We start from the raw sequence: 22,819 nt of genomic DNA, 5'->3' as shown, positions 1-22,819 counted from the left end.
TAGAGACAACAAGTCCTTTGGAAAATACTGCGTTGAAAAGAAAAGTTTCTGTGAAGATGTAGAGCAACTTAGTTCATTTGACGGTGTATCTTTATAAGTCAAATATACGTTCATTTATTCCATTAAAATAAATATCCTGTGTCCTCATGATTATAATCCTACAAGTATCAGTATCTAATTACCTCAAAAATAATTATGACACCACTGCAAATTAAATCCAGACCTATTTTTTTTACTGAAGGGGGGTAAAACGAACTTTTCTTGAAATAAAAATGTATTGAAAAAAAATTGTTTTTTTCAAGAAAAGGGGTCCGTTTTACCCTACTGGTTAATTTTTTCCAAGAGTGTCCCTTTTACCCCACCCACCCCTACATATTTGTCCACAGCGGTGGGTAACCATCATTAAACCATTAAACATAATTCCAAAAAACAAAGTGACAAAATCTCCATCAAATTCCTCAAAAAAAAAAAAATGAAATCGATGTGAATGTTGATCGAGGTCGTATTGTACAGTATAATGTATATCCCCCCTTCAATGTTGGCGATTTCTTGGCATGATTGGGCAATAGAAAGTGAGTGGCCCAACGGGCGACTCGGAGCTAAGTGATCGGGTCGCCTCGCCCCGGCGTTCAGAACCGAAACCTCTCCTGTTCGCTACACTTTCCGTTCGAGTCTCGCTATGTGTTTTACATGCGCCATTTGTTACGCCGATACACTCCCCCCCCTGCCCGTCCCCCAGAGATCAATCACAGTGAAAGTCTTTTTCCCGAAGCGGTAAAAAATGTCAAGACACTTTTCGGCACATCGAGATTCCATCGATCCAAATAATCGATTGATCGGATTTATCCTGTCGATAAGGCAGGGGGGGATCTTATCCGAAGACGCGGCGGATTTGTCTGGACGTTTAAAACCCTCTCCGTAATTTCAGTCACGTAGTGTCTGCGAGAGCTGTCATTGACAGCTGCGAGTGAGAAGGGAATGTCAATGAATGTGAATCGCGATGAGAAAAAAAAAAGTTGTGAATATTTTCGGGAATTTCCACTTGATGATAAATGATCCTCTCCGAGAAATTCTTTCTCAATGTCGGGTGTAAAATCTCCGGGACGGGTCTTCTCCCAGTGGCCTTGACAACTCCCACAAAGAGTCAATCGTGAAAAATAAGAGTTATGAAAAAAAAAGGACTCGGCGTCCTTTGGAGGCCAAAGGCACTGGAAGAAAGTCGAGTGGTCGATAAAAACAGGATGTCAGCACTTTTTACTCATTTCTCACGATAATATCGAACATTAGTGAAGCTCACGATAATCATATACGCACATTTCGTAATACGATGTTTCTGTATTTTTTTTTTCATCCATAAATTTTGTTAAAAGTCAGTTGACAAGAACCTTTCTCTTTTCATTCTGAAATTAATTAGAAATTCAAAGTCGTTTTAAAATGCTCCATTGTGACATTTCCAACGAAATATTATTCAAGAATTGATAAGTGCTGATATTCTAGGCTGTAACCTAGTTGCATTATGGGTATTTACGTAGGTAGATTGTTATGTGGAATTCTCAGTGCCTCGGGGCACGTCATAATTCGCCACATCTTCTTGGATATGTCGACTGCATCATCCGGTGTCATGCATTTGGACGGGGGAGAGGAGGTTCTTGGGTTTACTTTCACTTTTAATGATTGGATGGGACGGGGGGTCTATTGGGGTAGTTGGGTCACGGAGGGGTTGGAGATGGTGATGGGACAGTCAGATTTTTTGACATTTTTCTTAGTTTTTCACTCGATTCCACGAGAAACGGGGAAATGTCTCGGAAACGAGTGGTTTTAGGGGAAAATGTCATAAGAACTTTCCTGTAGGGAATTTAATTCTGCATGAAAAAGGTTTTCTTGTGTTTTTTTGTAACGCCACCCGTTGCCGAGTTAATCTGAAAGTTAGGGAGGGATATATTATTGATTCGTTAGGATAAGTCACAGAGAATTCATCGTAACTCAAAAAGTACTAGAGTTATTGAAAAATATGCAAAAACCTTTCTCATAGAACATTAAACTCCCCGTAAAAAAGATTTTATAGTCTTTTCTCCTAACATCACCCATTACCAAGGTAATCAAGAAATTGCGAAAATACAACTCAAAAATCGATGTCCGTACTATTTCCAAAAAATCTCAAAAACCACTAGGCTTATCAAAAAATCTCAAAATATCTTTTTTGTAGCCCACAAAATTCCCCACAAAAGACCCTCCCCCCACAATCTCTCCTGCCACCCTTCATCACCCCAGAAAAATACCCCAGAAATACCAGAGATTCATTGATTCGTTCTAAAACCTTCAGAATATCTCCAAAACTACTAGATTTATAAATAAATAAATATGACAAAATCTTTCTTATAGAACATCAAATCCCCCGCAAAAACGATTTTATAGTCTTTTTTCCTAACATCACCCATTACTGAGATAATAAAAAAACTGCGAAAATACAACTCAAAAATCGATGTCCGCACTAATTCCAAAAAATCTCAAAAACCACTAGGGTTATCAAAAAATCTCTGAATATTTTTTTGTAGCCTATAAAATTCGCCATAAAAAGGCGCCCTCACAACCTCCCCTACGCCCCTTCATTGCGGAGATATTCGTCAATCCGAGGAGTCCACTCATCTCTACGAAATACCCCAGATTCATTGATTCGTTCTAAAAACCTCAGAATATCTCCAAAACCACTAGATTTACCAAAAAATATGAAAAAACCTTTCTTATAGAACATCGAAACCCCTAGAAAAAAGATTTCATACTCTTTTCNCGAATGGATTCCTTCACATACTGGAATTGAGGGCAATGAGGAAGCCGATCGTTTGGCTGGAGAGGCCACCGAAAACCTACCAAACGCTCAATTGTTAATTCCATTTTCCGATTATCCAGAGGACATAAAAAAAAGATCCTTTGACGCCACTCTAGAGGTTTGCTTAGAGGAGGGGAGAGATGATAGTGATCATGGCAAGGGCAAAGAATTCTTCAAAGAATTCTACAGAAAGAGTCGTAAGCCGTGGTTTTACAATAAAAATCTCTCCCGACGTTCAATAGTCTGGGTCAATAGAGCTAGATCCAACCACTATCATCTCTCAGCCTCCCTGAAAAGAAAAAATATAATTGATTCAGCCCAGTGCGAATGTGGACATCCCAGCGAAGATCTTGATCATGTCCTCTGGGATTGTCCACGACATGATCAACCTCGACAAATAATGTATAACTCCTTCCGGTTGAATCAATTTCCTCCCCCACTGAATTGTCGAGTTATTCTAAAAGACCTAGACTCTAAGATCATAGACATTATAACAAAATTCCTCAAGGATAGCAACTTAAATGTGTAAACCTCATTATCAACAAATGTATAAACTCGTTGTCACCAGTAAGACCTATATAGAATTTCTCAACACATGTATTTACGTAAGTATATAGATTAATTTAGTTATTTTTATTATTACTATTATTATTTTTTCTAATGCTGTATAGACGTGTAGTCTCGAGCAAATAAATATAACAAAAAAAAAAAAAGGTAATCAAGAAACTGCGAAAAGATAACTCAAAGATCGATATCCGCACTATTTCCAAAAAATCTCAAAAACCACTAGGTTTATCAAAAAATCTCAGAATATCTTTTTTGTAGCCCACAAAATTCCCCATAAAAAGACTCCCTCACACCTCCCGTGCGCCCCTTCATCGCGGAGATATTCCCCAGAGCAACCACCGAATTCCTTCATCTCCTCTCATTTCCAATCCCTCACTCAATCACTGAACCTCTCATCCTTCGAACCCCCTGAAAATTCCGTCTCTCCATCATCCCCCCATCCCGAGGACCAGGGACACCCCCAGCCCCCGACAACCCAACCTCCCAACACCTCCCAAAAGCTCGTGCCTCCAAGAATACCCCGCGTCTCTACGCTATTGCTCAGCTCCTCTAGACCCTCTACCACACGAGAGAAAGGCACCTCGTAGCCCAACAGAGATACAAAAGATGTTGAAATACGCCAATGCTGTTTCTTTATCCCCACTACAGTGACTTCTCTTGAATCCGTCGTCGTAGAAAGCTCTCAAGTGGTAGTTGGATACCCAACGGAGGGGGACAAGTGCTCCTGGTGTTTTCCACTTCCACTTGTTCAGTCCCAGAGCCGGCCCCAGACGGCGAATAATCATCCAAGAAATTTTCTAAACACTCTTTCATGATTCATCTAATAATTCATTCAGTGACTCCGTCGACCAATTCCTAATTATTCCTGTGGTGATTGAAAAAGTGATTTTTTTTTCATCCCCTGGTACCGTTGGAGATTGTGAAAATAGTGGTGGTTGTGAACAAGTGCGGATTCATGTAAGCTTTGGAGTACAACAGGAGGAGAAGACCTCGGCGGGATTTTCATTCGACGGTAAAAAAAAACGTTCAGAGGTTTTTTCTGTAATTTATTTCTCAGGGCCTTTCTTGTATCGTGACATTTGTTTGGAGATATAAGGAAATCTATGGTTTCTTGGGAAAGTTGACAGAGCCCAATGGTCACGTGAAGAGTTAGTCAATTGGAGAAGGTGAAATTAAGTCATGGAAAAATGATTATGAGTTTCATTTCTTCGGGCATTTGGTTATTCACATATTTTTCCAGTAATGGATTTTGATTGAGAACTCGGTGATGGAGATGATGATCACTATTTTCGTGTGTTTTTAGGTTGTGAAGAATATTTAGGGATATCCAAGTATTTTTTACAGCTTGTAGAACATCCAGCAATTAAAAATTATTAAATTATTTTATGGATCTTCCTACAAAAGTAAACTTTCTATTTTTTGTTTCACATTTAAATTTGTTTTCTAACGGTTTATATTGAAATTCAAATTCAGACCTGCGAAGTTTAAATAACAAAATCATTCGAAAATATCAGGAACATAGGGTCGAATGGGTAGTACTTGGAGATTATTAATCCGTTAATTGCCCAATTTTAGCCAGAGGCGTTTCCAGAAAAAAATATTAATGAAAAAAAACTTTCGTTTTGTCCTACTTATCGGCTACTAGCCGATTGATTCGTGGAGATGACCAAATAATGTTGGCTTATCACAAATAATAGCAATTTGGTGAATGAGGAAAAGAAAGGTCTCCGCTCGCGCGACATCCAATTGATTCTAGATCTGGTAAAGCATCTCGTCGGGCTTCACCATTCAATGAGGCAGTGCAATTAAAGAGACTCGCTGCCACACCAGTATGCGTATTCTAATGGGCTCACGTTCACTTTCAATGATCAATTCTTGAATTATTTTTTTAGTCGTTTGAGTATCGAGGGGTGGATATTATTTTTACTGGGCATTACGTGACATGCGGCATTCCGGTCTCGACATGTTGGATCGCCTGAGGGCACGGGGACTCGCTCGATCAGTCCATCCAAAGATTCCAATTGACATAATTTCTTTTTTTTGTGGATGAGTTTGGAGAAAAATATCGTGCGCAGAGAATATGGCTGAATTTTTTCGAGACAAAAGGAATTTGCAGCTTGTCATTTTCACATCTGCAGATATCTCCGCAGGGAAGCTGTTTAGCGAATAATAATGAAAGACATTTTTTACGGTGAATTTTACGAGCAGCACAAATGGTTTTTTGTGATTTTCCGATAAACCCAATGGTTGTGGAGATATTTTCAAAATAATAAAAGTGAAATTTTTCGGTGTGAAAAAATTCCCCGTACATTGCTGTGCAAATATCTCTTACACAACGAGATTTGGATGAAAATATCATAAGACATTTTTTGTGCAGTATTTCATAAGCTACAAAAATGGTTTTTTGATGTTTTTTGATAAACTGAGCCGTTTTGGAGATATGCACAAAATACGAAAAATCCATTCTTGACCCCATCCGCCAATCCCCTCTGGAATTACTATAATCGTTGAATAATGACCCACCCCCCATTGATTAATGATACCTTTCTCGCTCCCGAAACAGCAATTAGAAGCGACCCCAATCAAATCAACGCGCAAATTGCCAATGCTCAACACATCACCAGCACGACAAACACGAAGGAAAACATCCGGAAGACATACTGTACCCGGATAATTATTCGTGCTTGACTGAAGAAAGGAAGTAGCTAAGTAGTTCTCGCACAGTACTCGGTACATTGACCACCGAAGCCTCCACTCATCCCTCGAAATGAGAGATGAATGTCCGGAAAAATCTGTGAGGAAAGGAACAAAAAAAATTATAAAAATCAACATGACGTATTCGCTCTGTTGCAATGGCCCTTACACAATGAAATCCCAGGATCAACATAAACCAACAGTTATGGTTGAGCGACTGTCGTTCACAATCGAGAGTGAAAATACATTTAATCGTTCGACTACACTGGATATCAATTTCTACAATTCACGAGTGAATGACTTCACATAGAGAAAATTTTTCACTCATTGAGAACCTGAAGTGCATCATTTAATCGAATAGAACGAGAAGTTTTAATTTTTTTCCCTCCTTCAACTTTCAAGTACTTTGGCAATTTTTTTGAAACGCTTTTCTACTTTTGTCGTCGAACATCAGAACTTTCATTTGAGCCCCACTTGACCCTAATTTTTCGGAGTTTTACAATGATTTTATTATTTTGACGCTCCAGATCTGAATTTGAATTTCGATGTTGAACCGTTTGAAAACATTTTAAAAATCTGAAAAAAAATTCAGTGCAAAATGTCATTTTAATGAGGCTGAATATTCTTGATTTTTTTTTTCAAATTTTTCTCACGTAATTTAATTAACGGGAAGTTTCAATTTTTTGCTCCCTGCAACTTCACCTGAAATGTTACCGGCTTCGTGTTGTCCTGAATTTAGTTGTGAAGCGGAAAAACAGTGGGATATCCAAGTACTTTGGCTATTTTTTTGCAACGCTTTTCTACTTTTGTAGTCGAACATCAGAGCTTTCATTTGAGCCCCACTTGATCCTAAGTTTTCGGACATTTTACAATTATTTTATTATTTTGACGTTTCAGATCTGAATTTGAATTTCAATATTGAGACGTTTGAAAACATTTTAAAAATCTAAAAAAAAAAAAATCAGTGCAAAATGTAATTTTAATGGCGCTAAATATTCTTGATTTTTTTTTAAATTTTTGCAAAAGATATTTGGCTATCCTTTTTTTTTTATTGAAGCTGCCGGATCCAACTATTCTCGGATCCATTCAGCAACCAGAAAGAGAGTTAAATAAAAAAAACAGATTTCAGTTCCAGTTTGTGATTGCATTATAGTACAGTGTGTGAATTTGTAAATTGATATTCTTTGTGGTTCTTCTCTTGTTAAACTTGATTTAGATCTGAATTGCACATTTTTCTAAGAATGTTGTAATTGCCTTAATGTTTCTTATCCTTAGAATTGTCAAAATTTCACGAATTTTCAATGGCCTGGTGTTACTTGGCTATTCTTAAATCGGTTTTAACTATTAGCCAGTTTTCAATTAATATCTCGAAACCGAAGAGAAATATCAAGATTTTTGTAATGACCTTGTTTGGTGAGGAATCTGAATTTTGGGTGGATGCAGGTTAGGCGTGGGATNTCTTATCCTTAGAATTGTCAAAATTTCACGAATTTTCAATGGCCTGGTGTTACTTGGCTATTCTTAAATCGGTTTTAACTATTAGCCAGTTTTCAATTAATATCTCGAAACCGAAGAGAAATATCAAAATTTTTGTAATGACCTTGTTTGGTGAGGAATCTGAATTTTGGGTGGATGCAGGTTAGGCGTGGGATTAGTGGAAGAGAGTCGAGCCGGTGAATAACTGATCAAAATGTTTTATAAAACCACTAAATTTATTGCGTGCTAGAAGCACCAAAGTCACGGACTCTATGTACACTGTTGAAGATCTGGTTAACTAATTGATAATTGTCTGTGAAGTAAATTGATAATTTGCTGAACACAATTGAATTGTAACTGAACAAATGAAATTGGTTGATGTACTGAACTCAAAGTAATTTTGCCTAAAGGCGTGAATTTAACTGACTTAGACCATGTCTCAAATAATACTGACTGGTGGGTGACTCTTTCGGGTCAGTGGCTCGCTGACCGTTGACCCGAAAGTTCACGGAGATTTCCGAAATAGTTCATTGAAGTAGTTGATGTCTAGCTGCGTTTCAAACAGACCTTTTTCGCAGCCCTCAATTCGCTCTACAAAAAAGGTAACTGCAAAAATTTCGTTATCTCCCTTAGATTCGGAGATATTCCTCGAAAAGCTATGCTAAGTCGACTTGAACCGTTTCACCACTTCGCTGCTGAATCGAAAACACCCACTGAAAACTATCGACAAGCGAAAAAAAAAAAATTATTCTGCAAATTAGCATGTACCCCACGGTTCAATGCACTCGGCTACGTCTCGGCACGTCGAGCACAATATTCTGCATCAAACATGAAGCAGTCCATAAAAAAAGCCTCTATAATCCCCAGGATCAAGCCAGTAAAAGAAATGGAGGAAAAATCCAGCATTTTACGATTTCACGTGGCGTGCAATTTCCGGCGGACATCAGAAACGAAAACGAATCATAGAATGCAGCATCGAGGAAAAGGAAAAGAATTAAAATCTCTCACCGTACTGAGGCCTCACGAACGTCCTTAATATCCGTTAATCATCTCGCCTTGACACAAAAAGTCATAAACTAGAATAAAGTGAGAGTTAACGAGCCAAAGAATTTCGCGCAATTCCCGAAAATTGAATTTACGCGAATGAATTCTCGATGCTAACACTTACACAACATACTCACATGGGTAATGCTCAATACGTTTGACCTTTAGAGACTGATGGGTACCGCTACGTACAAGACGTAACGTAATGAACAGTGAGGTAACCAATCAGCATAAAGCCATCAACGGTAATGCCACTTCCTCATATTTTTTTTACACCCAAATTGATTCATATGTCACACACGCGACGGGCATCACGTTTCGGAATAACGGCCCTTTGATGCAGTGGAAAATATAACGGAAGATGATGATGAACTATTTCGGAAACCGTTCATCGAAAGGATTACGAATATGTTTTTGGGACGATTACGTTAAAAGAAATGATTTTAAAGTGGTAACAAAATGGATAAAATTTACGAATACACTGTTGAAAATTTTTGTCGGACAATTTTCGGGGTACTTTTCGGAAATTTTCATGGAACTTAATTACCACTGAAATTTTAAGGAATTTCGTCATTGAAAACTCAGAATTGCGCGGAAAAATCAAAGAGAACTGTCAATTTCAGTTCCATTTTTTCCGAAAATGAATAGAAAACCATAAAATTCCGGTAAATATATTCTTGAATGTTCAGGACAGTGACACTAAATGCGATTTAAGGGGGAAAAAATCATGAAATTTTAGATTTCACTGAAAATTCAATGTAATTGGGCCCTGAATATTCATATTAGATTGAAAATTCAAATAAATTACCGAATTCTCGTCTTTATGCCGCTTAAAATTCTGGAATTCTACGAAATTTCAGTGAAACCTGAAATTTCATAATTATTTTTCACCTAAACTGCATTCAGTGTCAGTACCCTGAAAATTAGTAGTCAACTGTTCATGAAATTCCATTTTTTTTTCTAATAGTGTAGCATTAAATGAAAAATAATAATAAAAATCATTCGATCAGTCACAACAAATTGATCAGCCTATCTGTCCGATATTCCAATAACCAACAGACATAGAAAAACTTCGAAAGAATATTTTTAAAAATCACTCACAGTTAAAGTTCGAGTTTATTCGAAATTAATCAAAAGACCACTTAACAAATGATTAAATAGAAATTCTCAATACAATTCTGAACGAGATTTGAATATTCCTCTAAATTAAATATCTACTCATTGAAAATATTTTCATAATCTCTGTCACATGCGTCTCAGTCATAATATAATGGAAAATTCTCACAAACGCAATTCATGCGAACTTATTCGGTAGTCAAATTATTCCTCAGTGAATAGAACGAGATCTAATTAATTATGAAATTTCATAGATCAATCGCACACACACTTAAAAAAAACATTATATTGAATAATCCCCTTCAATATTTGTCTCTACTGAGTCGTCACTCGTGGATTATGAAAATAACCACAAAAAAATTTGCTTCTTTCGTCCAGATGATAAAACGAAAATTGTCTAATTGAGACTACACTGTAATATAACTGGCTAATCCCACTGAAATAAGTTCGAGATGCCGTAAAATAAAGTGGGCACCCAAAATCAATATTTAAGGGTATTATGGTGGGGTCCATAGCTTGAAAAAAAAGTAGAGAATTCAATGAAAATTTCTGAACAGATTATTCAATCCATTTGAAAGCCGCGTGCAAAATGTCAAGATCCCTACTTAAACAATAATAATGGGAATAATTTTTGAAGTTGCTACTTTTACACGCGGTTGACTGGGGCATCGGTAATTTTAGTGCTTTTCCTACGTTATTGATCTATCGATAACGTAGGAAATTTACAAAAATTACCGATGCCCCATTCAACTGCGTGTATAAGTAGCAACTTCAAAAATTATTCCCATTATTATTGTTTAAGTAGGGATCTTGACATTTTGCACACGGCTTTCAAATGGATCGAATAATCTATTCAGCAATTTTCATTGAATTCTCTGCTTTTTTTTCAGCTATGGACCCCGCCATAATACCCTTAAAGTGTACTTATCTATTCTGTGGCGACGAGAGGAAAGAGGCCGAGAGTCCTCCCTGATTTGTCTCGAGGCTCATCACTTGAATCCCGCGACTCATCAATTTTTATTTGCCCGATAATTCAGTTTTCTGTTTACTTCTTATCAATATTTCAGTTTCTCTTTATTCCGAACACTGACAAACGAAATTCCCAATTTCCCTACAAGTTATATCACATTTTTATTTTAAAAATATTCTAAAAAAAGAAGATATCAGTAGCGAAGTGATAAAACGGTTTAAGTCGACTTATCTCTCAGTTGAGTTTTTAAAGAATATTTCCGAATCTAAGAGAAATAGCGAAATTTTCGTAACAATATTTGTTATAACTCTCAATGGGCTCTACAAAAAGGGTTACAACAAAAAATTTTCTGTCTCCTTTAGATTCCGAGATATTCATTGAAAACTGGCAAATATTCAAAATTGACTTATACCGTTTTACCACTTCGCTACTGATATGATATATATTCTTTTTCTTTGCGTAAAACTTTTCAAAATGAAATTTGAAAAAACCCATTTGGAGTCAGCACGCGGCGCCATTTCTTTGACCCATCAATAATTTCAGAAAACAATCATCTGATCACACTATTTCTAATCATTTGTCAACCCCAGAAGATTAACATGTTAAAAAAAATGTGTCTAAACTATCACTACCTGACAACGTCGCGTTGCGCCCATATGATCACACCGAAAAACTCCTTTCCCTAAATTGACAGTTTGATTAGTACAATTCTAGTTTGTCCATTGGCTAGAAATAAATACACCGCAGGGATAAAAATATATGCCGCTTGTCTGCAAGGTTACTTTCACCATTGACTACACCAGCCAGCACAGTTAGGGAGGTACACTGTACACTCGGTCTGCATTCATTTCGGATGTTAAAAAGGCGCCTGATCAACTGTCGTAATGCGGAAGTGGATGAAAATTGCGCTTCAACATTTATATCTCGTATGTCGTGCGTGTCTCGGCGGTTCGATTAAATTCCGAGACAAGGCCACTGAAAACCCGTCTATCTAGATTGTCCCAACATCATCATCATCATCATCATCATTGCCAGATATCTCTCCACGATCAAGAATAAATCCAATACAATCCCCAGGGTAGAACCACCCAACTTATCCTCAAGTTATTGAGACAAATGATAAATCCGGTCGAAAAATCAATCCGAAGTAACGCCCGTGTATTACGTGATATCAGGTTTTATATAACACCCACATTATCCTTTTGCATTATATGGTTAGCAGTGGTGACAGCACCAGAGAAAGTTTTCACCTATTCCCTCGGTTCGGCCATTGGTGGATATAGCTTCGGGAATCACCAGTTACTTGTGCACATTTTTTATTTAACAGCCCTCTCCCCCTCCCCCCCTGTCCAGGCCGCATCCAACGGCTCATTATACCGTACTGCTGGTTACATACATGTCTGAATGTTGTATCGAGCTGAAACGGCCATTAAATATCACGTATCGGTAATCCTATTCATCTTCTTCAAAGCGTGGGTTATAACATCATCTCGGTCTATTGCGGTGGATGAATAATTTAGTGACTTGAGGTGTGCAGTTTTCGTCATTTAGTCGCATCGATTTTATCATCAGGTCTAGACATTTTTCACTGATTTATATTCACCACAAGCATTTACGTAAAAATCGGCGGTTTCTTCATGGAGTGAGAGTGGGGAAAGCAATATTTTGGTTGTAGCGACCAGTAAATAGACATGAGTGTACGATGTTGAAAATTTTTGTCTGAAATTTGCGGTACAATTTGTGAAAATTTTTATCGAATTTAGTTACCACTGAAATTTCAAGGAATTTCGTCATTGAAAATTCAAAATTTCGTGGAAAAATCAAAGAGAACTGTCAATTTCAGTTCCATTTTTCCCTGAAAATGAATAGAAAACCAGAAAATTTCGATAAATATATCCTTGAATTTTCAGGATAGTAACACTGAATGTGATTTAGGGGGAAAAAAATGTAATTTGGCACTGAGTATTCATATTAGATTGGAAGTTCAAGTAAGTTAAGGAATTCTCGTCTTTATTCTGCTTAAAATTCTGGAATTTTACTGAATTTTCAGTAAAACATGAAATTTCATGATCTTTTTTTCCCTAAATCGCATTCAGTGTCACTGTCCTAAAAATTAGTAGTCAACTGTCCATGAAATTTCAATTTTTTTCTAACAATGTACCCAAAAGTAGTTAAATATAACTATTTTTTACGCACGCTGTTTACGCACATTGTGAAGAAATAGTATATTTCGATACGAGTGAGGCAGAATTTTCACGGGTGTGAAGTTGACGACCCGAGGCGAAACCGAGGGCTGCGAATCACGCAAGGTAAAAATTCCCGTCTCACATGTGTCGAACAATATGTTTTGACAGTAATGTTACATTCAGCGAGTGGCTGAACTGTGTGTTTTCATTTACAAGTAGACGAAAAAACTTTTCGTTTACTCGGAAACAAAAAGTAAACGAAAAGGCTCTTTTCGGCAAGAGGTGAACGTAGCACTGTTAAAAAAAATATTAGAAAAATATTTCGAACGCAAAAATGATCGAAATAGATTGCAAATTTGCAATTGAAATATCATTTTTTTGTGCAGCGACTGGTTTTCTGCAAGAGAACAATAGATTCCCCTCCGTCTCACCATCATCATTTTGTTGTATACCAATTGCAGACATAATTGTCTTTTAATAATTAATACACAATATTATCTCAAATTAAATTCCAAAACATAAAATAAACTTGAGAGTCACTAATGGGCCAAATGTTTATACAAAGTAAACAACATATTTCATAAAAGTTTTTTTATACTGGTTTTTGAGACATTTATATATGTAAATAATGACTTTTTAAAATGAAAAATTTGTTGAACAAACAAATCCTCTGGATGTGGACTGAACCCAAACCTCCGGCGATTTATTCTCACTCTCTAAAATTGATGATTCGTACTATTTCGTCCGAAATTGAAAAACAAAATAACTATTTTATTTGCATTTTTTTCAGAAGCTCCAAACATGCTCGAGAGGAGATGGCTACTGCTCACACTCTACGGTAAATACAAATTCCAATGAGTTTTATTCATTTTTGCTTTGTCCCTTGTGTCGGCTGCGAAGGTCAACAGTTCCCCCGGAACGCAGTGCACTTTGCATAAATAAGAAACCTCCTGGGCATACTAAAATGCAGTTTTTTTCTCCCTCTCACAAGTTGTTTATAAAAAAAAATCAAGGGTGGGAGGGGGTTTAGCAATTGACCGATGCGAAAGGTACATTTCTTGTTTCACCGACACGCCCATATCGTAACAAACTTCTTGTTATTGCCCACTGCATTGCAAGGCGTCGGCATTTTTTTTTATTAATTTTTTTTCTTTTTCATTTAATTCTCTCCCGTGCACTATGAGTGCACCAACATTTATGTGGCTTATCGCCTCGAACCTCGTGGCGAGATAAAAATGAAAACATTTAAAACATGATCCCGTTACAAGAGCCGACAAAACTTGTGAACGTGTTTTTCATTCGAGGCCGTCCGCTCACCCGACTCCCAGCCTTCGCGCATTGCCTTTTATTTTTCACGCGCTGTATCTTTTTCCGAAACTTTGAAAAACAATAAAAGAAAGATTGTATCAAGTGGTTGGACTTGTTCTGGAGAATGAAGATGGTGATTACAGTGGTGATGACTCTCACATTGGGTGATGAGTTTTTATAGGTTTCTTGATTTATCGAGGATGTGGAGTACGGATGTGGATTGAAACAGAAAGCTGGGGTTTTTGTTCAATATTAGTCTATATTTATTATAAAATAGTTTAGTAGCGAAGTGGTAAAATGGTTTGCAGGGAATATCTCGAGGTATAAGGGAAAAGTTTTGTTGTGACCTTTTTTGTAGCCATCAACTGAAAAAGCTTGAAATTTTTAACAAAGACAAAGTTACATGACATTTCTATATATTTCTTCATTGACGAATCAGTTAATTTCTTGAGAAATTTAAAAACTGAAAGTATCCAAAAGTACAGCGTAGCCCGGCCGAAGGGTAGAGCTACTTGAATCGAAAACATCGATGTTTCTGACCAAGTTAACAAAATTTTTCATTCTTTTGTCGAAGAATAATGTTGATTGATTGAGAATAAATAAAATAATAACTTATCCGCAATCAAAAGTAATTATTTTCTACAGTATGTATGTTATAAATGATAAGTGAACAAGTTCAGTGGTCTAGTGGTTTTTTAAATTAAAAAAAAAAAAAAAAATTTTTATTTATATTTATAAATAAAAATTTTTAATTCTCCAGCAGTACTTATAATTGAAACGTAAGTCCCTCGAGAAGAAAAAAAATTATTTAAAAAAAATTGTTTTTTCTCCTGTGTAATGAGAAAACCATCGATTTTTTAAATAATCGATGTTTTTTCCTGAAAAATCGATTCACAACATCGATGTTTTTTAAAACATCGCCCGTCCCTAGGTCCAAACGGCACTGAAAAATATTGAAAATTTTGAAAATTCTAGCAACAACTTCTGTGAATTCTCAATCTAGTGAAAATGATATTCAATTTTCCCAATGAGTTTGGAAATTCAAGTTTTCATTGAAAAATCAATGATTGTTCTACATGAAAAACGTAATTTTCTTGAATTGTCGAGATGCACGGAGAGAAATGTTCAGCAAAAATTCCGGAACTCACAATTCACTCACCGATTACGGAATCGACTCAAAAAATTTAAGTGACAGTATCGTAATTTTTCACAGGAAATTCAGATAAAAATGACTTTACGCTCTAGAAAAATTCCGTGACAGTTCCGTAAAATTTTCTACAACCACATTTCGCTCCGGAATTACGGAAAAGATACGTCATTTTTATTGAATATTTCTCTCCGTGCGAATGAGAACTTTTATGAACACTTTTCTTTGAAATTGAATTCAAACTCAACATGGAAAATTGAGATGACGCTGTGTCTGAAATTTCAAGAAATTTCTAACAGTGCACTCTATAAAAACAGTCATTACGAAAATTTAGTTATTTCCCTTAGATTTGGGGATATTCCTCGAAAACTCAGATAAGGGATTAATCGACATGAACTGTTTTACCGCTTCGCTAATTTTGTAGAAAAAACCTCGCGAATTCAATAGAATGTCCAATCATAACTATTTTATAGAAAAAAAAAATCAATAGAATTTCATTTTTCTATACAACTTGTTCAAAAGAAATTCCTCGCCCTGAATTTTCCAACTTTTTTCCACTTTATGCTTCTCATCTTTTCACCAAAAGAATGAAACGATAAAATTTGGAAAATTTGTGGCGAAAAATTTGGATAGAAAATGTCCCAATAGAATAAATTGTATAAAAAAATGCGCAGACAAAGTGAAAACAGAAACTCATTAAATTCATGAAGGGGATACGTCGGTGAAATATAAAAGTCGTCACTAGTCCTTGGGACCTATTGAACAGTTTGTGATACATGATGAAATATGGAAATAACTAGGAAAAATGGTAAACCCTATCGATTTTGCCCCGTATAACCACGAAAAACTCATTTTTTTTCTATTTTCACCTTCAAAATGCTCCTTACGCCGTAGTTTTCATACGATTTTAGCTTTTTTTTGTTTAAATGTTCGTTAAACTCCAAAGAATAAAGTTAATCATCCCTTTTACTTTATTCGCAATAGATCATGAATAAATAAATTGTGAATTTCATAAATTTTTCGTGTCTCTAGGGTAGACTAAAATTTATGAAATTCAAAATTGATTTATTAAATGAGTCCCAAGACCCAGTGAAGATTTGAATTTCATCGACGTATCCCCTTAATTTTTTTCCGCACATACCATATGGTAGAAAATAGTGAGAACGATTTTGTCGGCAGTCTTTCACGTAATGTCAAAGTTAGATGCACTCAGCCTTGATCCGATTTTCATACAATTACCCAACGGATTTTCTAAACTCTCCGCCTCCCCCCCCCACCAACTTTTTCCTTCCTCTTCCCGAGACAAGTTGCATCATTAGTGCCTTCTAACTCTGATTTTGCAATAGACGCTTCTCCAGACTTTTCGCAATTACCCAGCGAGATACACTCAGCATTATTTCCCATTCCTGAATGCAATTTAACCACGAATTCAATGAAACGATTGTCGAAATTTTTCCATTCAAGGGATTTTCTTGGCCTTCGCTGTGTCAGATGCTGTGAAAGCAAGCAGACAAAAATTCAAAATAGCAACAACCAGCACAACAACTGAAGAGCCTAATAATGGCGAAGACGTTGAGGTGAGTAATTTCACAAATAAAATTGAATAATAGATTTCACTTTCGCTCTCGTGTTGCAAATATAATTCACAAGATTAAACTGATACCTAGACGAGAAGATTGAAAAAAAAAATCAGTGACACGTGTTCCACCGATGGAAAGTCTTCCATCGGAATAAATTGTGATTCAAGTATTGACTGGACAAATTGAATGTTTCAATATGTCATGGTCATCTTTAATGAATCTGAAGATGTAACAAACTGGTTATTCAACGTTTGATGAGTCCCTGAATAATTAATATCAATGAAATATTTAATCTGTCAATAGGCAACAACTCTGTCGGGAGATGTTAATGCAACAACTGGTCACACCTTGACTGGTATACCACAGATTGATTACATATGGGATCCAAATTTACCACGTGAACTCAATGGTTACAATCTCAGTGAATATCCATTCTACGATAGTATACCCAAGGAAATTGACTTCAAGTGTGACGGATTGCATGATGGTTTTTATGCCAGTGTGCCACACAAGTGCCAGGTAATTGAAGAGTACACTCATGCGTCATTGATTTAGAAATTCGGCAAGATATACTTTCCATAGGTCGTAAAATCGGGAAGAACCGTTCAGCCATCGATTCCAGATGATTTCAAAACGATGAATTCCATTCCATAACAATAATCATGAATTTCAAAAGGGTAAAACGACTCAATATCTCCGAATCTAAGGGAGCTAGCCAAATTTTTGTAATTACCTTTTTTGCAGTTCATGATTATCTCTACAAAAAAAGTCATTACAAAAATTTCGCCATCTGCCTTAGATTCCGAGATAATCATTGAAAACTGAGCAACCGTCAAAATCTACATGAGCCGTTTAACCGCTTCGCTACTGAATTCATAAGTGAGATTTTCTAAAACCAAGAATTCCTTTCAACTCGGTATTATTACTGGACGCGCTCTGAATGCCTTCGCATACCAAAACACCGCAAGGTACTTTTCGTACACGCACTTCTGGTATTCCGTAGGGAAAAAAAGAATTCTCAACAGTAACCATGCACGAAAGGAACAATATGTGTTATACTATGTGCAATTACCGTGAGGCCTCGGCAAACGCCAGTGTGAAAGCTATATACCAGAGTGAAAAGTGTGTTGAAATCCCTCTCTTTTGTTCGTTACGCATTTTTCCCTTCTCCGTTATTTTTTTCGCAAATAATCTCGCACAAATATACACATTCTATTTTTAAAAATCCTATTGTTTTCAGGTGTATCACCATTGTCTCTATGGCACGCGCTATGACTTCCTCTGCGCGAACTTTACCGCGTTCGATCAGAAGACATTCATATGTCATTTTGCGTCAGAGGTTGACTGCGCCAATTCCAAGAAGTACTGGCACAGGAATGATGCCCTTTATAAAGCAGCTAGTACCACCCCACCGCCCACGCCCTCAACAACAACGACCGTGAGAACAACAACGACGACATTACCACCACCATCGGGTGAAGGTAATCGTCCAACAAGAAGGAGACGACCCTTCCGAAGACGCCCGGCATATGACTACTACGAGGAGGATTACTACGATGATGAGTTTGATCGTCCAAGGGGCCGAGGCAGTTACGACAGACGAGACGATTACGATTACGAGGATCGCAAGTACATGAGAAGAGATCGTGATCGCGATCGTGAGTTCAGAGATCGTGACAGGGAGTACCGAGAAAGAGATGTGCCACGCAGAGAGAATGATCGGCCCGAGAGACCGGCGAGGGACGAGAGGGATCCAGCGATGGTCAGCCCTCGGGAGAGATTTCACATGAAGAATAATAGGAGGGAGCCAGCGAGACCGTTGAGGGATCCCATTCACGAGGACATTAGGCCCATCAGGACACGTGACCCTGACGACGTCGAGGACGACAGACGAGTCGACGAGCGTCGGTACGAAAAAGTGTAAGTGTATTAATTTTTAAACAAGTGGTAAATTGATTTTGTCAAAATGTAGTCCATATATTTTCGCTAAGAACTTGGCAATTTTCTTCCGAATGTAATTTCTACGATGTATTTCAAATTGAATTCAATGATTCACTGCCAACATTGACCCAGCGCTGTGCCAACGTTGGTGGCCAGTATTACCCAGCGTTGGCAGCTAACACTGTCCCAACGTTGCTCCAACATTGGTAGACAACATTGCTCCACCGTTGGCTGCCAGTACTACCCCAGTGTTGGCAGCCAACATTATCCCAACCTTGACAGTCAATATTGTTCCAACATTGGTAGCCAACATTATCCCAACGTTGGCAACCTGCATTATCTCAACGTTGGCAGCCAATATTGTCCTAACGTTGACAGTCTACATTATCTCAACATTGATAGCTAACGTTGCTCCAACATTGGTAGGCAACATGGGTCCAACGTTGGCGGCCAGTATTACCCCAGCGTCGGCAGCCAACATTGTCGCATCACTGGCAGCAAACATTGCCCCAACGTTAAAATTTTTCACCTTTCTGAAATCAATTTTTTTTTGTTCTTTACATGTTTGCTTTCCAGAAGCCTTAGAAAGCGTAAATTACAAACAAAACGTCGGAAATATACAATAATCTACTACGCTCCATCATTTTCTCCTCATGCCCCATGAATTTACTTCCTTTATAATAACAACAGTGAACATGAATACTTAATTTCATTAGCGACTTTGTACTTTCAACTGATGCAAGATGAATCATTTTTATGTGCTTTCCAGTCCCATTAAAGATGATTACGACGAAGATCCACCGACAGCACCATCCGGCCCAACTTCCGTAGATAGCCTGGTGAAGCCAGCAGCGCCAGCAGCTTCTGTCTACTCACGTCCACGAACACCTCCAAAGATCCGAAGACCTGTACCACTATCTGAACAAGATAGATTCGCGTACAAAGCAACATCAGTTCAACCACCCGCTGGTAACGATTAACGATTTTCCATTTCTCGATTACCAAAATTTCCACAAATTAAGATCTAATGTTGATGTGACAAGCAGGCGAAGCCCGAAAGCGTCCGACCGAAGCACCACTCCCCGATGATGACTACTACGATGACGAACTAGAAGACATTCGTCCGAGACGACCGATGCGACCGAGAAGACCGTACAGAGAGCGAGAGAGAACATTCTACGATGCGCCGAGGGACATGCGAGACCGCGAACGTGATCGACCCTTCAGGTAAGGTAACGTACACACGAAAAAAAAACACAGAGAAAGAGAAATCAGCTAAATCCATTTAACATCAGGACAGACACCAAGACACATCACGAATGAATCATGCTTTAACTCAGTATCAAATTGGAATCAAATGAATGGGATATTTTTGCTTTACCTTTTCGAAGGAGTCGATATCGCGACGAGGACGACGAGATCAGACCGAGGAAGCATCAGGAACGCCCGAGGGATAGATACTACGAGCGCAGCAGAGATAGAGCATTGGATAGAGGTAAAGATAGGGCAGCTGAACGAGAATTGAGACCGGTGGGAAGACGTCCGCTGGACAGAGAGGAGAAGGAGGATCGCGTGACGACTGGAAGGGACAAAGATATCCCAGAAGAGATCAAAGAGCCTAGGAAATCTTACAAGCAAGGGGAGACAACCACAACAACAAGTACAACAACGACAACTACGACTACAACAGTGCGACCGGAAACTACGAGACCACCTGCAGAGCCTGAGAAGCATCTCTTGGACGATGATTACACCCTGAGAGCAATCCCTCCAAAAGCTGAGAAGCCGTCGTCTGATCATCAAGCGAAAACAGGACGTGTGAAAACCGAGGACTACTCCGATGACTACTACGATGAGCCAGAGTACCCACCTTCCCCACCGCCAAGGACAGCTGTGAGAATCGTGAAACGTCCGTTCCTACCGTCACGTGGAGGTAATCCGAATCCTAGAGGATTGTACCCGGTAGGTGGGAAGGCACCTGAACTTAGGAAGGAGGTGAATCACTCGAAGTCTGAGAAGACAGGGGATGACCAGCGGAATTCAGGAGTCGATGACAAGCGAGTTTACGATGCTTACAAGGTGATTCAGGCTGATGCGCAGCAGAAGAGGCCTGACTTTGAGAGAACTGTCGTTAGAAGACCTGTTGAGGCTGCCAGGGAGGGGGATGCTATTCAGGTTGATAATGCTGGCTTCAACGGTGTACAGAGAAGGCCTGATGAGGACGACAGCGAGAGGAAGCCAGCGGTGCCTTGGAACGGAGAGGAAGTTCATCGAGGCCACACAGAGAGTTCCAGCTCTTACGGGTCTTCTTACACTACTGAAGCGAACAGGGTTGACGTCACTGGACCAAGTGGACCTGGAGGCAAGCAGAGGATCAATGAAGTGTCCCATCAACTTCAGGACATCCCTGAGAGCGAATACGATGTGACCCTCAATGAAGCACTGACACCGGCATTCAATCAGGAGTCGAGTCTTCCGAGTGGTTTCGTTCTGCCACTTCATAGACAGCTGAATCGAGATCCTGTTATTCAGTCTTCGGAGAATAATTACAAGATTTCGAGGCCTTATAATGCACAGGGGGCGCAACAGGGTCAGAAGAGCTTTGTTCCTAGCTCGCAGTTTCTTCCGCTTGCCAGGATTCCGGGTAATGACGAGAGGTCTGGGTCTGTACAATACTACAGGACTCCTGAGGCTGTTCATGGGGCGAGCCAGTACAGACCGTCCAGGGCACCGTGGCACGATTACACTGGATACTGAGGACAATTACGCATCCTTTGATTGATTGATTCATTAAATCGCTTGGAGACCTAGGTGTAAGTGGAACTATCAGAGCAGATGGGGGATTTTGCGCTGAAGTGGAGGATTTGGAAATCATAATTGTGGATAGCAGCTGATGTTGCTTGCACTACACTTTGCGAATAAATCATTACGATCCTTTCTCCTTCTAAAGTGAAAACACTATCAGTGATAATTATTTTCGACTTCTAGTTGATAAGTTCTTAAGGTCTGTCTCATTAATGATTAGATTTTTTTTAAAACTCCTTTCAAAGTATCAACTTTTGGGGGGGGGGGGATGAATCCTTGTAAATACTCAATCATCTGATGATTAATGATTAGTTTTCTATCCTTTCTGTCTCCTTTTTCTTCTCGTTTAAATTATTTTACATCTCCTTGGTCCGCGAATGAGAGCGTCGTCATGATGTATGTCATTTTACTTTATGTAAATTATGTCAATATGATAATAAAGTTTAGTGTTGTCTTGAACGTTGGATTACTTCATTCTTTAGAACTTAGGAACTCAGGAACTCAACGGAAAATGGGAGACTTGCATGAATTATTTTCAATTTTCTAATCTCAAGATTGGGAGTTGAATAATTCATTTTTCATTCACAAACTTTTGAAATATTGCTCATTAATCAATAATTCAGTAGCGAAGAGGTGAAACGGTTTGAGTCAACTCATCTCCCAGTTGAGTTTTGGAGGAATATTTCGGGATGTAAGGGAGATAGCGAAATTTTCGTAATTACATTTGTTATAGCTCTCAATTGGCCCTACAAAAAGATTATAACAAAAATTTTGCTATCTCCCTTGGATTCCGAGATATTCATTGAAAACTGGTCAATAGTCAAAATTGACTTGTACCGTTTTACCACTTCGCTACTGAATTAATTGTTGAAAGTTGAAGATTTCAAACGCTTTGAAATTGCTAATGACGTCAGACAGACTTTCGAGTGCTGGACCAATCACAGAAGGGGTCGGGCTGACCTAACCCAATCTTGAGGTGTGCCTCGGCCAATGGGGGACGACAACTTTCCACTCCCTTCTTTTTCGACCAATGAAGCGTTACCTGACCGTCTTCGTGACATCATGATCGAAAAATTGACCTCAAATACGACTGATTTTCAATTAATTATCATTAGACATGTAGGCAATATTTCTCGATAACTTTGACCGGTTAGCTAT

General features: G+C 38.3%; 1 protein-coding gene across 3 annotated transcripts; it reads left to right on the top strand.

The window, feature by feature from the left end:
- Positions 1–4,082: 4,082 nt before the first annotated feature.
- Positions 4,083–22,120, top strand: LOC107037068. Of its 3 annotated transcripts, none has more exons than XM_015255392.2 (8): positions 4,083–4,406; positions 13,671–13,718; positions 16,800–16,912; positions 17,219–17,434; positions 18,156–18,835; positions 19,626–19,825; positions 19,903–20,083; positions 20,248–22,120. In XM_015255392.2, exons 2-8 carry the CDS (start codon positions 13,682–13,684, stop codon positions 21,611–21,613), a joined length of 2,793 nt encoding a protein of 930 aa, XP_015110878.1. In that variant the 5' UTR covers positions 4,083–4,406; positions 13,671–13,681; the 3' UTR covers positions 21,614–22,120. The 3 variants fall into 3 exon arrangements, with proteins under 3 accessions (XP_015110878.1, XP_015110877.1, XP_015110880.1); XM_015255391.2 differs by having other exon boundaries at positions 19,900–20,083; XM_015255394.1 differs by lacking the exons at positions 4,083–4,406; positions 13,671–13,718 and adding an exon at positions 14,366–14,426 and having other exon boundaries at positions 19,900–20,083.
- The last annotated feature ends 699 nt before the right edge of the window (positions 22,121–22,819 follow it).

This window comes from Diachasma alloeum, unplaced genomic scaffold (genome assembly GCF_001412515.2).
Source record: "Diachasma alloeum isolate Michigan unplaced genomic scaffold, Dall2.0 Dall_scaffold_00213, whole genome shotgun sequence".
Classification (NCBI taxonomy): Eukaryota; Metazoa; Arthropoda; class Insecta; order Hymenoptera; family Braconidae; genus Diachasma; species Diachasma alloeum.
Note: the sequence above shows the minus strand (reverse complement) of the source record. Positions and strands in the feature narration are given on the sequence as shown.